This window comes from Balaenoptera musculus, chromosome 7 (assembly GCF_009873245.2).
Source record: "Balaenoptera musculus isolate JJ_BM4_2016_0621 chromosome 7, mBalMus1.pri.v3, whole genome shotgun sequence".
Taxonomy (NCBI): domain Eukaryota; kingdom Metazoa; phylum Chordata; class Mammalia; order Artiodactyla; family Balaenopteridae; genus Balaenoptera; species Balaenoptera musculus.
In genome coordinates, this window is record NC_045791.1 from 60,094,887 (window position 1) to 60,112,299 (window position 17,413).

At 34.9% G+C, this 17,413-nt stretch overlaps 1 protein-coding gene across 7 annotated transcripts in view; it reads right to left on the reverse strand.

The window, feature by feature from the left end:
- Positions 1–17,413, reverse strand: part of ZNF385B (zinc finger protein 385B) — a 146,058-nt gene that overhangs the window by 52,234 nt on the left and 76,411 nt on the right. For 6 of the 7 annotated variants that reach the window (XR_005020692.1, XM_036858813.1, XM_036858812.1 and 3 more), the window contains exon 3: positions 5,561–5,671. Coding sequence is in view for 6 of the 7 variants with exons in the window: in XM_036858813.1 (XP_036714708.1) it covers positions 5,561–5,671 (111 nt within the window). In the remaining variant the exon portion in view is untranslated. Of the gene's footprint in view, positions 1–5,560; positions 5,672–10,382; positions 10,420–17,413 lie in introns of all 7 variants that reach the window. The other variant, XM_036858815.1, reaches the window with a different exon arrangement.

Sequence of the window (17,413 nt, forward strand, 5' to 3'; positions counted from 1 at the left end):
ATGTCTGGGACTCAGTTGGAAAGACACATTATTCCTGGACTGCAACGCTTGGCCCCTGGCAAAGTTAATGGCGTCAATTTGCAAAGATTCACTTGGGGAATGTTTGTGATTAATGCTTGCTCATTTGCATAACGCTGTATTGTGTAAATAAAGCTGTAGCCTTTTGCTTTCCGACAGTGGAGTTCTACTGAGATGATAAAAGCTGGACAAAGGGGGCTACTGGACACTTAAACTAGGTCACATTGAATTTTAATGCATGAAGTCTGCCCTGGTACAGTTTATATGGGTAATGGAGAATGGCAGAATGTAGTCTGTTTACTGAGCAAATCTGCCTTCCAGATTTTTCAATAAACATATTTTCTACACTGAAGAGAGAAGCCAATTCAGTCTCAGGCTGATTTAGAAATGTTATTAAAGAAAATAAGGATGAGCATCTTCTTAATTCTTACATTAAAATGTAAATAGGGTAATTATAAAATAATGAACTCTCCCCCAAATAAAGAATGCTCAGTTTCAGAGCTCAGTTATGCAGATTATAGCACCATTACTAAACACTGAGAACATGTATAGGTCACACTTGTGAATTTGCCATCCAGACTTTGTGGCTTTACTGCCCAGAGTCTAAGCATGACTCAGAAATTTAATTTCTTTCTCCATTGTCAACAGAGCTTTTGAGTGGTGACAATGAAGCCAGTGGTCACGTGCTCACGTGTGTACATCTGTCCATGCCCCTGTTAGTAAATACAAAGAAAATTACTGACATCGAATGAAGCTCAAGTCAAAGGTGAATCTGTTCCTAGAGCAATTCTGGGGTGTAGAAAGAAGACTGGCACACCTCTCCCCAGAAGACTGACAAAAATAAAAAATAAACTCGTAGTCATTCTTTCTGAGTCTTACCTATTCCACCTGTAAAATGGAAGTGTTTATATCCTGTCCTTCTAAAGAAATACCATGGAAATGATTTTCAGTCATAGAGTTGGAACCTCCCAAAGATCATGTAGTCCATTTTAGGTTACATTACAGAAGAGGAAACTGAGGCCCACAGTAGTGAAGTGGTTTATCAAAGTTCAAAATTAGGATTTAAATCACATTCAAGGACTCTTAATCCGGTGTTTTACACTGTGCAGCCTTTCTATGCATGGAGTAATGAAATACAGAGCAGAAGACCTGGAATATGTTCTGGGAGGATCTAATAAGGTTAATCCTTGCATGCTTTCATTCACACTGTTTCCTAGTAAAAGTTGCTGCTAGACTCTGGAGTCCAGTATGTATAGGGCTTGGCATAAAATAGGAGCACAATAAATGCTAAGAAAATGAGTAAAGTTGTAAGGCAACATAGTATCATTGGAGAGTTGTGGATTTAGAGTCAAGAGACTCAAATTTATGTCCTATATCTGTATTTATTGGCTATGAGAATCTATGTTAACTCCAAAGATAAGAAACAACCTAAGTGTCCACCAATAAGGGACTAGTTAAGTAAACTATGGAACATCTACACATAGACTACTGTATTAGTTTTCTATTGCTATACTAGCAAATTACCATAAACTCAGTGGCTTAAAACAACACACATTTATTATCTTACAGTTCTGGAATTCGGAAGTCCAACATGGGTTTCATTGGGCTGCAACCAAGGTGTCAGCAGGACTACATTCTGTTTTGGAGGCTCTAGGGGAAAATCAATTTCTTTGACTTTTCAACTTCTAGAAGCTTTCCACATTCCTTGCCATGTGGCCCCTTCTTACACCTTCAAACCAACAATGACCAGTCTAGTTGTTCTTATATCATATCACTCTAACTTCCTCTTTTGCCTCCCTCTTCTATTTTTAAGGGCCTTTGGGCCCGCAGGAAAATCCCAGATAATCTATTTTAAGGTCAGCTGATTAGTGCCCTTAATTCCGTTTACTACCTTAATTCCCCTTTGCCATACAAGGTAATATAGTAAAAGAGTCCAGAGATTAGGATGTGAACATCTATGCCTACCACATCTATAAAAAAACAGTGAGGGAGCTTGCTATGTTCTGATAGGGAAAATTCTCTAGGATATATTGTTATGTAAAAACAGTGCAGGGCAAAAAAAAGTGTGAATAGTATGCTACCTTGTATGTAGAAAAGGGAGGAGATTGAGTATATATTCAATCTCAATCTGCATAAACAAACCCAGGAAAGATAGGCAAGAAATATTAAAGTGGTTACAGATAGACAGGGAAAGGCATGGAGGGTGGGAGGATGGGGAATAGGATGGAACAAGATTTTTCAATGTACCTTTTAAAATTAATTTGCCTTTTGGACCACGTAAATATATGTTTTTTTAATTCAAGGGATTCATAATTGCCTCAAAGTCCTTATTATTCACTTGATGGTCAAAACATTTTGTTTTGCAGAGCCTGTCTCTCATAAACCTTGTTACTTTTCTCTTCTTTAACTCTAACAGGCAGATCCTCATTTGTCAGTGGCTTTGTATTAAGCTGTTCTCTAACATGACATTTATAGACTTCATGAAAGTCTGCATCTTTTGCAAGATTTTTGCAATTTTACTTTGCGATCTCTTTGCATTGTATTATGAGATGTTTTCAGCATCAGGTATTGCTGCAGTGGGAATGCTAGAACCAAATATGGAGCATGTCTTCTGGTGGGTATTCATTTTGTAAGTGGCCAGTTAAGTAGCGAACATTTTCATTTTATATTCGTAAAGTTACAGAGACGTTAATTTCCCTATGTGACTATATATAAATTTGGATAATAAGTGGGCAAAATTGTTAAATATACTTGGATCTATTTCAGTATTTATTATTCTGTCTTTTCTTAAAAAATTCCTTTAATTATTATACCTTAAATCTAGTAGTAATATTATAGTTTAATATATCTAGTAGGTATGTCTCTATGATTAATTAGTCTTCAATTTACAAAATATTCATGATTCCTATCACATTGCTTTTTTTCTAGTCAGGTTTACTGAGGTATACTTTACATACAGTAAAATTCCTTTTTAGGTATTGAGTTCTATGAGTTTTGAAAAACAAGAACAGTTGTGTAACTACCACAGCAATGAAGATTTTGAATATTTACATCACCCAAAAAAGTTCCTTCATGCCCCTTGGTGATCAATGCCCCAACCCCACCCTCAGACCCTGTTAATTACGGGTCTGATTTCTGTCCCCATAGTATTGTGTTTGGCAAAAGTTTTATAAGTGTAACCATACAGTGTATAGTCTTTGTGTCCAACTTATTTCATTTAGCATACTGCCTTTGAGATTCATCCATGTTGTGGGATGTATTGGTACATCATTTCTGTTATTGCTGAGTAGTATTCCATTGTATGGCTATACCACAGTTTGTTTATCCATTCATCAGTTGATAGACATTAGGATCAAGTTCAGTTTGGGGCAATTATGAATAAAGCTACTATAAAAGACACATGCATATGAACATATGTTTTAATTTCTCTTGGATAAATACCTAGAAGTGGGATTGCTGGGTTGTATGGGAAATGTATCTATAACATAAAATTTCTTATAAATAGCTACCAAACTGTTTTCTAAAGGACCTGCACCATTTTGTATTTCCAACAACAATGAATGAGAGTTCCAGTTGCTCCTCACCCTTGCCACTGGGTAATATCAATTTATTTAATTTTCATCATTTTAATAGGTATAGTGGTATCTGATTGTGGTTTGCATTTCTTTAATGGCTAATGACGTTGAGCATTGTTTTACATATTTATCTGTCATTCATATTTCTTCTCTGGTAAAGTGCTTATTCAAATCTTTTGCCCATTTATTATTTATTATTGAGTTGTAAGTTATTTAAATATTCTGCATACAAGGCATGTGTTTTACAAATATTTTCTCCCAGTCTGTAGCTTTTCTTTTCAATTTCTTAACAGTGTGATAGTGTCATTTGAAGAGTAGTTTTTAATTTTGATGAAGTCTAATATATAAGCATTTTTATAATTCATATTTTTGTTTCTTAAGAAACCTTTGCCTAACTCAAGGTCACATAAATTTTCTCCTGTTTTCTTCTAGAAGTTTTATAGTTTTAAGTTTATAGTTATATATATATATATATATATGATCTATTTGAAATAATTTTTATATTTTGTGTGAAGTACCAGTCAAGGTTCTTTTTTTAAATTTACAAGTGGATATCCAATTGCACTATTTGTTGCAAAGATTAGCCTTTCTCCATTGAACTGTCTTTGCAAGTTTATTAAAGATCAACTGACCGTATAGGTGCAGGTCTATTCTATTCTATTGATCAATATGTCTACTATTCTTTCACTAGTATTACAGTCTTGATTACTATAGGTTTTATAGTAAGTATTAAAATCAAGAAGCATAAGTTCTCAAACTTTGTTCTTTCCTAAAAAACATTTTGACGATTATAGGGCTTTTCTTTTCTATGTATATTTAAGACATAGCTTGGCATTTTCCACAAAAAAACCTTCTAGGATTTTTATCTGGGTTGTGCTGCATCTATAGATCAATCTGGGGAGAAATGACATCTTAACAATAATGAGACTTTGAATGAATTGGTACTACATATTTCTCAATTTATTTAGGAACATTTTAATTCTTGAATAAGGAATTTGAGAAAGATTTTATCAGGTGCCAAAAAAAGTCATTGGATTTTTGGTTGAAATTGCATTAAATATACTTTTATAAATCATGAAAAGCATATCTCCTCTTTTCCAATGACTATCATTTTCATTATGTTTCCTGTGTAGAATTATCAAAATATCATTTAATGGATATTCAAACAAAGGTATTTATTATTTTAGTATTTCCAAAACTCATGAATCGTATAATATACTCTTGGCAAAATGACTTCTACTGTGAAGTAACTTGGGAAATATCACATACAATATGCAGCCGCCAGATTCAGATTTGCATTGCTCATTGGCTTTACTTGGTCATTGGGTATTATAAATATTCTAATATTATTTATTTTGATTTTATGTTATTTTATTCTACATTTAAAAATCGACTTTCATAAAATATTGATTTGTACCCTTTTCTTGTTACCATTTTTCTTAACAGGATGGTTATGCTTGCCAGATAAAATAATTTACAAAGCTTTCCCTGTATTTCCATGGTCTGGGAAAATATAAATTATATAATAAATTATTCTCTCAGGTATTTAATATGATTTGGCACACACACATAAAACGTGACACTTGTTATCAAGAGTAATAACAATGGTTTTCTTCAACATTCATTGCATTTTTTACATATTTTCATTGCATTTTAAACTTCTAAAAATATTTTCTGCTATTCAAGTATTTTTGAAAAGTAAATATAACTGGTGGGATTAAGTGTAAAATGGTATAGGTGAGACTGATTACATAGAGAAATCCTTGATTTTTGACATTAGCCACTCTGTTGTTCAAGTTTCTAATGTTGAATCCAAATCCCTTGAAAATCTAGCACACTGAAATAAGTGGGCCATCAATTGGAGGGGCTGCTAGAGAGTATGTAAATACGAAGAGATGTACATATTCAGAACAATCAGACTTAAGAGCTTGACAGACTACAGAGCACAATGAAAAGGTGATACTCACATCCGAGTTAAAGCGAAGCTGACAGACATTACAAGAAATAACTTGTTTCTTCTTTGGGGGAATGGACACTCCAAATGTGTGGTTAATGACTGCTTTTTGCACAGGATCCATCTAAAGAGCAAATGATAAGATAGTCAATTTATAACTTCAAAGGATAGATAATAGTGTGCTCAAGTAAAAGTAGCTGTATTATTCCTTAAGGTTTTAACTTTTAGTTCCCAAACAAGGATAATAAAGACTCTCATTCAATAGTAATGTACTTATTTCCAAGAATTAAAAATAAAAACAAAAAAATTGGTTTGAAATCATAACACAAAAAAATCACAGGAGAATCACATTTCAAGAAATCTTATATCTATATAAGAAACCTTGAAAAACCTTAAAAGAATCATAGAACAAGAAAACTTAAGATCTAAAGATCAGGGTTAAAATTAACTTGTTAATGTTTTCCCTATGTGAGGTAATAATACTTAAGATGGCCTGAAATGATTTCAATGATGACTGTTACAGATGTATTTAAGTTTCTTAGTTTTTTATTTGTGGCAAAGTCATAAATGACAGGCTTTATCACAGCACAGAAAATGTTTACCTTTATTTTAAAATAATTTATTATTGTTCATGTACTCTAGATATTCATTCTACTGGAAATGCATGTCACTCAAATGTCTATAACAGATTGGTTAATATGCAACCCCTGCTTAAATATTGATCAAGTAAAGTTTTGACATATAACCTGTGACTTTCTCTCTTTGGTTTGCATTTACCATAAACAGTCAGAGAAATATACAGTGATACCATAGAAAAAGTATGCCACAAAGCCATGAAAGTATTTGGAAAAAGAAAGAACACTATCTGCAGAGCCTATAAAAAGAGAGACACAGCAGTGATTCTCTTGTGTACTCCAGATAATAATCTCCAGCATTAATGTCAGACAACTGGCAGTTCAAAAAACAATGACGAACAAAGCATAACTTATAAACAGATGTAACACGAACAAGGACAGATCCATTGACACCATTGTCTAGGAAATCTCCAGAGGTTAGAATTTAGGACTGGATTAGTTGATGATATTTGGTAGAGAGGGGAAATGAATACTATCCCTGATGAGGTGTATGAATCAACAAAGTGCAAAATCAGCAGTTAGAAGAACTTAAATACATTAGAAGGGAGGGCGGATTACAGAATTATTGAACAGTAAAGTAGCCTTTTTTTTTTGCTACAAGTTTAAGTGAGATGACAGGACAATGTATTCCCACTATAAAGAAAAGTTATGTGGTTTGGAACGCTTAAAAAAGTCAAAGAGGGGAGTTTTCTGGAGTGATAGAACTATTTTATATCTTGACTGTAGTGGTGGTTACACAAACTTATACATGTGTTGAAATTCACAGAACTATGCACATTCCCAGAAAGTCAATTTTATGTATGATAACTTAAAAAGCGAAAAAGAAAAAACTGTTAAGAGTATTATGTTTAACTACTTTGGGATTGACATATATACACTACTATGTATAAAACAGATAACTAATGAGAACCTACTGTATAGCACAGGGAACTCTATTCAGTGTTCTGTGGTGACTTACATAGGAAGGAAATCCAAAAAAGAGGGGATATATGTATACATATAGCTGATTCACTTTGCTGTACAGCAGAAACTAACCCAACATTGTAAAGCAACTATAATCCAAGAAAAATTTTTTAAAAATTTAACCACTAAATGTAAAGTATTATTACTAGAAAATCTGGGGATTTGTTTTGCTCAAGGTTGTAATTGACTATATTAAATTTTATTAAATGAGAATTAAAAAAAAACCCTCTATGGGCAAAGAAAATCTCAAAAGATCAGAAAATAAAACCTTAGTTCACTTTCTTACGAACAAGTGCATACACTTAAAGTCTCATCCATTTGCAAAACATGAACCTGTACTTTCTGAACGTTACTAGAGACGGCAAATCAGTTTGGACAGGCTTAAAAATAAAATAGCCTAACTATATTGGCAGGATGGAAAAACTACACTGTTTTTGCAAAGTTAAAAAAATAAAAGCATGTTATTGAGATTATTTTCTGTTCTCAGCCTAAAAAAATACATCTAGTGATGTGTGAACTATATAGGATAAAAGTATATGAATATCCTAATCATATTTTCTGCATGCCACTTTTATTATTTTTGCCATATCTATATACTATTGTATATGTTATTATTATTCACTTAACATTTTTTCTTTAAAGCAAATTAAAATAGTCTTTTAAAAAACAGCAGCAAAAATCTCCAAAACTTTTTCATCTTCCCAAACTGAAACCATGGTCCCACTAAACACTAACTTCCCGTCCCCTCCCCCAGCATCTGGTAGCCTCTACTCTATTTTCTGTCTCTATGCCTTTGATTTCTCTAGGTCCTTCATGTTGGTGGAATCACACAGTATTTGTCCCTTTGGGACTGGCTTATTTCACACAGCATAATATCATCAAGGTTCATCCATGTTGTAGCATGTGTCAGAATTCCCTTCCTTATTAAGGCATCATAATATTCCATTGTATGCATACATCACGTTCTGTTTGTCCATTCACTTGTTGATGGACATTTGAGTTGTTACCATCTTTTGGCTACTGGGAATGATGCTGCTATGAACAGTGGTGTACACATAATCTGTTCAAGTCCTTGCTTTCATTTCTTTTGGGTGTATTCCCGGATGGCATTCCTGGATCATGTGGCAACTCTATGTTTGGTTTTTTGAGGGGCGGCCGTGCTGTTTTCCACAGCGGCTACACCATTTGGCAGTCCTACCAACAGTGCACAAGAGTTGAATTTCTCCACATCCTTGCTAACACTTACTATTATTTTCTGATTTTTAAAAATAATGGCAGTTCTGATGAAGTAGTATTTCCTTGTGTTTTTGACGTGGCATTTTCCTATGAAGAGCAATGTGAGCATCTTTTCATGTGCTTATTGGTCATTTGTGCATATTCCTTGAGAGATGTCTATTCGGGTCCTTTGAACCATTTTTAATTGGGTTTGGTTTGGTTTTCTCTTTTTGAGTTCTCTATATATTCTGGATATATTAATCCTTTGTTAGATATGTTATATGCAGGTATTTCCTCCCATTCTGTGGATTGTCTTTTTAATCTCTTATAGTGTCCTTTGATGCATAAAAGTTCTTAATTATGAAAAAAAAAAAGCAGCAATATGCATGAAAACATAGTTTTAATGTATATCCTTTCCTATTACTCATTTCAAAAGTATATTGAAAGTTACCATTAAAAATTAAAACTTCCATCATCTAAAATAAATGCACTATCCTAGTTATTCCCATACTGCAATATGGAAACATAGACAAAAATATATCTACAAAAATTTAGCTCCAAATTTTTAGTAAACAAAGATATCTGTTGAGAGCTCCAAACACAACCTTGGATATAAACATTCCCTTTACATTTTGAAATTGTTAGCTGCCTACATAATTTTTCAAGTAACCCCTGATACAAATTTGTCTACTCAAATCTCACATTTGTACCCTAACAGCCTGAAAATACTGTTTATGTTCCCAAGGCTGAGCATTCTCTTCCTGAAAGGTGAGTTGTGGCCGAGCACCCCCCAATACTAAGGCAGGCAAGTGCCCAGCAATTTGCTACGTGAAAAGCAAACTAAGGAGGTTCCTTCAAGAAACATCTTAACTAGAATCGACTTCTCTGCTTTACACATATAATCCTACTTGTCCTCATAACACACAGTCCCTTTAACCCCCTTCCTTGTCACCTGTCATTAACTCCTGCTGCCTTTAACATCCTTTGAATGACTTACCAACTAATTCATATGAACATTTATCTTCCATGTTTCTCACTTGGAAACAAATTTTTCTATTTTCCACTTGATTCTCTATTTTCTTATAGGTATTTCAAGAAAAGGTCTACTTTTTTTTACCTAAATCTTTGTTTACCTTTCTCTGTTTATCATAGAATTATATAATTATACTTCTTATTCAAAGTCACTTGGAGGACATGATTTAGTTGAAGAAGACCTTTAAATGGTATAAGAAAGAATAGTTCCATTGGCCAATTCATCTGATATCTTATGAAACAGACACTTCCCGATGATGGTTTTGAGTATATGCCATCTGATGCAGTAACTACAAATACCTGCGTCATTTCAGTGGGGTCCATAATTAGCAATAATGTAGAAAAGGCTTTCAGATCTTTCTCTTTTTTTAAAAGTATAAAGAAGTAAAATCCTGAATTTTTTTCTTGTAGCATTCCTAAAATACTCTAAAAATTAGATAAAAATAATAAATATGTAATTTATATTAATTTTTTCCTCCACTAATGCAAAATCAGTTTTCTCTAATCATAATGAGATATGTAGAACTAAATCAATGGCAAGTCTTGTATTCAATCACCAATTTTCAGGAGGAATAAAACAATCAAGATGAATATAAAACATTCTCATAAACCCTAAAATGTGATAAATACGTGTGATTCAATTAGTATAGTCAAAACTATATATCTATACCATAATGATTTCATATGTAGAGTACTCAGCAAAATTATTGGAGGTACTACAGTTATACAACAAACTCTTGAAGGTTTTAAGGGTTTTAATAAAGATGTTTGAGTGTTTTTAAACATCTTTATTAAAATGTTTATATCACTGTTAATGAACAATTGCCTGTTACATACTCTAGATTAGGTCATAACTAGTTCACGAACTGCACAAGAAAGCTGTCTGTGTATTGAGAAGATTGTTTCAGTGGTAAACAATGCTAAAAAAGCTTTACGTTAAGGAAAAAAAAAAAACCTCACCACATAGCTCTAGCCTACCAATATCCTTACCTGGCAGAATTATTGGTCCAAATAAGCCTCTTCTTTTCTAAAAAAGTAAAAGTCAGAAGTAGTCATCTGGAATTTTGAGGCTAGCAAGCACATTCACACAAAATTTTTAAAAATCCATTTTCTTTGCTCATCTCTGATTAAAAAGCCTGAAATGCTTACTAACTAAAAAGCAGCAAGAGTTAACACTTGCCACTTTTGCTAATGAAAGTCATGTAGAAATGAAAACCAAAACCTATTAGTGCAATTAACTGGTAGGTAATAAAAATGAAAGATGGGGTTGTGGCTTTTACCAGGAATTGAGGAGATGATTGGAGGCTACGAATGGACAAATTAACTATTCTATTACAGTGCTTATAAAAGGAATTAATGAAGGTGGCCTTATCACACCATCTATTATATTTTCAATATCAAAATAAGAACAAACAGATATCTTGATGTATTCACCAAGTTTATGGAACTACAAATCTGTGTGAGTTTTTTTTAAAAGATCTACTTTCACTGAGTATTCCAAAAAGTAATTTATATCCGCACAGAGTAAGCAATCACATAAAAACACATGAAGTTGCAAATAAAACCTAGCCACAGGGAAAAGAAACACAGTGCAGCACTTCACTAAAGTCAGGATGAAGACTATGGGAGGGCAGAGAATCTAGGTAGGCACTACATGATCAAATGATAGTACTAGATGACAAGATGATAGTACTAGGTGATGGTCATCATTTGCACCTGTCCTTGATTTCTGCAAGTTATTTGAGATAACTTTCCTAGATGGAATTTTAGGCAAAGAAAATAAAACTACAAACCTTTCAACTATCTCAATAATTTTCAAGGGGATGAAGTTGGAATTGTATTCTTGTAAGAGTCTTACAATGACTTCACTACCCATCCAGTGGGGCTGGGTGTGGGAGTAAACCAAGCACCACTCAATTAAAAAGCAAAAAAGACTGCTCAAGAATTATACAAGTCTTTCTTATATGTGGCTGGGTATCCATAATATTCTTAAAGATGAGGATATTTCATCTTAAACTTAGCTATCTGCTTTAACCAACATTCTAAAAAGCATTTGGTAACCACTTACTAAACAGAAGTAGAAACCATGTTTTTGACTTTAAAAAGTTAAAGATCAATCATGCAACAAACATTTCTGGAGGTCTAATATGTTTCAGACATTGTCCCAGATTAGATGGGGTAGGATGAGTCAAACACAAGAAGGGACATTATTGTAAAAGTTAAAAAGTGAAAAAGGATGGTGATTAAGCAAAACACTGAGGCACGAGAAGGCACATAAAGGTCTGTCCCCTCTTGCCCTACCCCTACTTTGGATTTTTCCCCCCTTTTCTGATTTTCTCACAATTCAAGCATCCAGGATCCTCCCTTTAACAGTGACATCAATGTGTTATCCTCCTGGGGTATTTGCCTTTTAATTCCTTTCTCTAGCTGTGTAATAATAATAATAAACATCTTAATAAGACCAGCTTAGATTTAGAGCTCTCACCACGTGCCAGGAACTACACTAAGGGATTATCTACTGTACTCTCCACCATCACATGAGGCAGATACCATTTTTATCCTCCTTTTACAAATGAGGAATCCGAGGCTTTGAGAGGTTTAATAACTTCTCACCCTCAAGTTCGTAGGTCTGAAGCCAGGAGTCAAACTCAGGCGAGAGTCTCTCCCCCCACTCTTCCCTGCTAAGGGACCACCAAGCAGGGCTGCTGGGTATCATGTGTGGCACTGCTGTAGGGTGTGAGAAATGGGAAGAAAGGAGGAGTGTTCCTAGAATTTCTGCAGCCTGGAGGGCAGCTGTCTAGTCAAGCTACACATAAGGCCTACTGGTGGCTTGGTTTTCTTTTTAATGTATTTTTTTCTATTTCTATTTTTTTTTTCTATTTTTTTTAAAATTTATTTATTTTTGGCTGCATTGGGTCTTCATTGCTGACCTGGGCTTTCTCTAGTTGCGGCGAGCGGGGGCTACTCTTTGTTGCAGTGCGCAGGCTTCTCACTGCGGTGCCTTCTCTTGTTGTGAAGCACAGGCTCTAGGCACGCGGGCTTCAGTAGCTGTGGCATGCAGGCTCAGTAGTTGCGGCACACGGGCTCTAGAGCGCAGGCTCAGTAGTTGTGGTGCACCAGCTTAGTTGCTCCGCGGCATGTGGGATCTTCCCGGGCCAGGGATCGAACCCGTGTCCCCTGCGTTGGCAGGTGGATTCTCAATGACTGCGCCACCAGGGAAGCCCCTACTTGGTGTTTAAGTAAAAGTTTCCTGGAGAAGTGAGTCTCAGTTTTTCTCTTTCTGACCGACTTATGCCCTTCTTAAGATAAGCCCATTTCTTCTTGGGTTACTTCAGGAAAGCCATAAATAAAAATTGGGGCTGCCCTGTCCTCTTTCCCCGTTGTAACTGTTGGGCTAGCACACAGAAAAAAAAAAGAAAGTTCCAGGAACACTTAGAGATTACATGTAGCAGGTGATGGTCATCATTTGCACCTGTCCTTGATTTCTGCAAAGCAGATCTCAGCTACTAAATCCCTGTGACTTAGGGCTTTCTGGAAGTTTGGCAAAGCATCAGTTTTTTTAAACTGCAATATTATCAAATTACAGTAGTACAAAAAGAATGACTATTTTTTCATCCCTTCCTTTTTCATTGTTGGACTTATGGAAAAGAATGGGACAATAGGGTCTCATTAGAACTTCAAATATTCATGAAGTGACACTTTTAAATGTGATAGCTTATGTCACTGAAGGGCAATATTTCTCTGAAGTTACTTCAAAAAAGGTTTTGTCTTTTATATTTAAATACTCTGACCACATGCCTTTATTATTACTGTTTTACTTGTTTCAAATCCTTGAAAACTTAAATAGAAACAAAGCAGACACAACTGTTGCAAGACAAATTCCTCTTCTCAAAGATCAGGAAATACAAACAACTGCATATTGTTGGCAATGTTAGTTCAACCACACAACTCTGTGCTGTTTTGGATTTCAAATCAGAAGTCTCAATAAAAATAAACCACATGAAACGTTACACTGGAACTGCATGCTACTGTGAGACCTGCCTTTTTGCATCTGGAATATGTAAAAGTTGAGATTTGCCATCCTGCCACTGCTTTTCCTACCCAGAGCATCCTGACAGGGGTCCACCAGAATGCCATCACTGTCACTGAAAGGAAGACAAGTGACATGCCACGTTCTCCACAGACTGTTGATTCGATCAAGTGCCATATTTAGCTCTTTGCTAAAACCACACATTGGCTGTGACTTGCAAACAAAATCAGCTGTGCCCCTGTACCACAGGGATAACATTACTCCACCAGAAAGTTAACCAGAATTGGCATAAAGGCTAAAATAACATGCACTTAAGAAAATAATAGGTCACATTGATCTAAGTCTCAGATCCAATAAAGCTATTATCATTATTATTATTACTACTACTATTTTATCAAAATGTTGTAGACCTTTACATATTTTGAGGCTGGTTGACAATTAGAAGGATCTGATTGCTGCAGAAATTAAGTGGGATCCCGGGATCCCTTTCCAGAGCCTCCCTCGTACTGGTCAAAAATCCCTGTGGAAAATATAAGTGGAGTCTGCCCAGAGATTGGAAGCAACCAAGCAGAGTGGAGCATAGATTAGAATTTCATTTTTTTCTTTTCTTTCCTTTCTTTTTTTCCCTTAAAATGAATTTAGAAAGTTTGATACCTTTCACTCAAATTCCATATTGCCAGGCCTTCTTTGAAAAGCTCTGGGATTCATCAAGTAAGCGTTATATATTCCACTGACAAAAAGAATGACTAGAATAAGGAAAAAACACCCTGGGATCTATTTTGAAAGGAAACTAAACTGCATTTTCCAGTAGTTTTTTGGGAGAAATTCCACCTTGGTTTCATTTCTAGAAGAATAAAAAAGAAACATATACAGAATGTTAGAGATGTGTGTTTCTGCCGTAAAATAATGTCTTCTTTCTAGAGCACTCTGATAATAAAAAGTGCAACCTTTTTAGAGATTATTTCATATCAACTTAGTTCTGTCCTTGGGAATTTTTGCTCCTTTCCAACACATCACACTTTTATAAATGTATAATTTTCAATTTGCACAAACACTGTATTTGATTGAAAATTGATTCATTTAACAATAGTTTATTAAATGGCTATCATGCACTGTTTTAGGAGCTGGACATACAGTAGAGAACAAGCCTTCAAAAATACAACATTCTAGCTGGGGAGACCTACATAGGTATCCCCTGCTTTTTGAAAGTCTGCTTTATGCCACTCGGTTTTATGAAAGACCTACATTGGTACCTGTTTTCACTAACTGAAAGAAATCCCAAGAGAATTTTTGCTTTTATGAAAAAAGTTGAAAAATGAAAATAGCGTTCAGCATTTCTTTTGTGCAAACCTTTATAGAGGCAGTGCGCATCTCAAGCAGTGACAGTGGCGCCACCAAGCTCTTTCCCCGGAAACTACACTGAGCATCTCAGGATCAAGCCGCCATAACTTTGAACTGTGTCTGTGAGCATCTATTCTTTATCTGGATTTATTTTGTGCATCCATTAGCAAGATGTATCCTAAACTAATTGCTTCTTCACTTCACAACATTTCGACTTAGGAAAGATGTCATAGGAATTCTCCATTTTGGGATAGCGGGGGAACCCTGTATATCTAAAGTTATAAGGTATTTCCAGAGTGTTTTAAGTACTATGAAAAAAATAAAGCAGGAGAATGGGAAAGAAACACAATTTTACCACGGATAATTCCTAAAAACATTTTCGTTGTCTTGATACAACTTTGATTCTGATACTTTCACATGTAAAACCGTACCAAGTATGTAAAGATAAGGACATTATCCCATGATTTAGAGAGTTGATACAGAATTTGGAATCATATCACTGGTAAAAACTGTAAAGGGCATATGGTCTTCGGCTTTCAAAGCTGCCTATGAGATCTCCACAGAGGATTTTCTTCAACTACCACGTCCCAAGACAACAACTGGGACACCACTCACAGCCACCACTGTCATCGTGTCCTTAAAGAGAAAGGGCAACTAAAGTGATCTGTTTGGGAAGTTCTCTAAGGATGAGTGCTTAGCGCTAGATGCGTCTTACCTGGAGACCTTCCTAGTGGGTTTCTGGTACAATGTGGTTGGCCTGGTAGTTTTTAGTGAATAACCAAAATACCCATGAGTTACTTCTCTGTTTTTTAAATAAGTACATATTCTGGCTAAGCTCTAGCAGTTTTTTGTGAAGATATCATATGAAAATAATGTTTTTCACTTTTAAAACTTTTAGAACTTTAAAGAGTTACCAAATGGTACAAGCAAGAAAGCTGAAAGGAAAGGAGGGGGTGGTTTCACCATCTCCCCCTCTTTAGTGGAAAACCAGCTTAACACTTTGACGGAAAATTTTTAAATTGTTTCTAGTAGAAGGAATAAATTTAAGTTATTTCTAGACAGTAGTTATTTTGTTAATGGGAGATGCCCTAAGATTAGACCTGCGCACCTTACTGAAGCCGAATGTCTAACTCTGACAGTAGATCCTTGTATGTAATCATATGGTCAGTGCAAATGTAAAAATGTTCCATTTTCCTGGCTGGCTCCACATGCCGGTGATTTTTCCATGCTGCCAGGGGTCAAGAGTGATGCAGCAAAGCTGTATTTATGCCGCTGGGTAATTTAAGAAGCCACATCAAAGAGCATTTCAAAAAGTTCAGTTTAACAAATAAGACTTTCAGCTTACGTCTGCAATGGGTATGAGACTTAATTGAAGGTTCGCTCATACCTTATTGCACGGACACACACATACCCAGCAACGTTTTGGGTGTTGATGTTCCTATTGAAACATTAGATGAGTAAACTTAAGAATTGAAATTCAGTAGCATATGTACCCATATTCAGGTTGAAAATGTATTTTGGAAGATCTAATTGGTTAATATGATGTATTAAGGGAGCCCAGACTATGCTCAATTCCAATTCAGGTGCTCATTTCAATGTAGGGAAAAGACATTAAGGTATGAGCAAACTATATCTCCTAAGGAAATACAGTCCTTTTCTTTCTTTGTTTTCATTCTTGAACAAGAAATGCTTAGATATGACTGAAACCATGAGGAAAGAGAGGTGTTTTTCCATCAGGACACAAGAAAGTTCTTGAAAGGGTTTTCATTTTATGTTTACTATTGATGTTCCTATAACTAAAATAATTTTGGCCAATGCATGCATACAGATTATGAAAGATCAGTAACAACTGTCAAAGGCAAGGTAACAAAAGTTTCTATGAAATTATGAGATGCACTTTTGAGAGAATATGAGAAAAGTTACAAAATTTTTAAGAAAATGAAAAACTACCTGGAAGAGAATTAATAAGAATTTAGCTCTATCTGAATTTTAATAGCACAGAAGAAGAAATGAAATGATGGACAAATACTATTAATATTTTTTTCCTGTGGAAAAGTTTACTACCTTCGAAGTATTTATACTTTATATTTCTCAGTGAGGTATATCCATATTTCAAAAAACAAAGAGCCCAAGGCGTACATAGTTGACAATAAACTCTCTCATCCAAAGAAAAACACTATTCAGAGTGATGAGAACAGGAAACTGGATTCACCAAGAGAATCTAAAATAAATGAGTCAGTTGTTACCTATGTTTTATTTAGTATTTTGTTTCCTCAGGGTGAAATAAAACAAGAAATAAAACCATTTTCAGGAATATGGACTGAAGTATAGGTTTTCAATAGATGTGCAAAATACTAAACAAGATAGAGATTCATTTGAGGATAGCTTATGAGAACTGATTCTTCTACAGGACATTGAAAGAAGACACCCATCCTGAGGTTTGGAAGGATAGGCTAGTATCTTAGATAGAACATAGTCACCTACTTCTTGGCCTTTCCTGTTTTTCTTTTTAAAATAGTGGCTTGAAAACAACCCCCACACTTGGTTCCAGGATTAAATTTCCATAACAAAATTCAGAGCCAGAAATAAGTCTGAGAAATACCTTTTTAAAAAACTAGAACTTTTTGTTCTTTAGGAGGAAAAAAAAAGG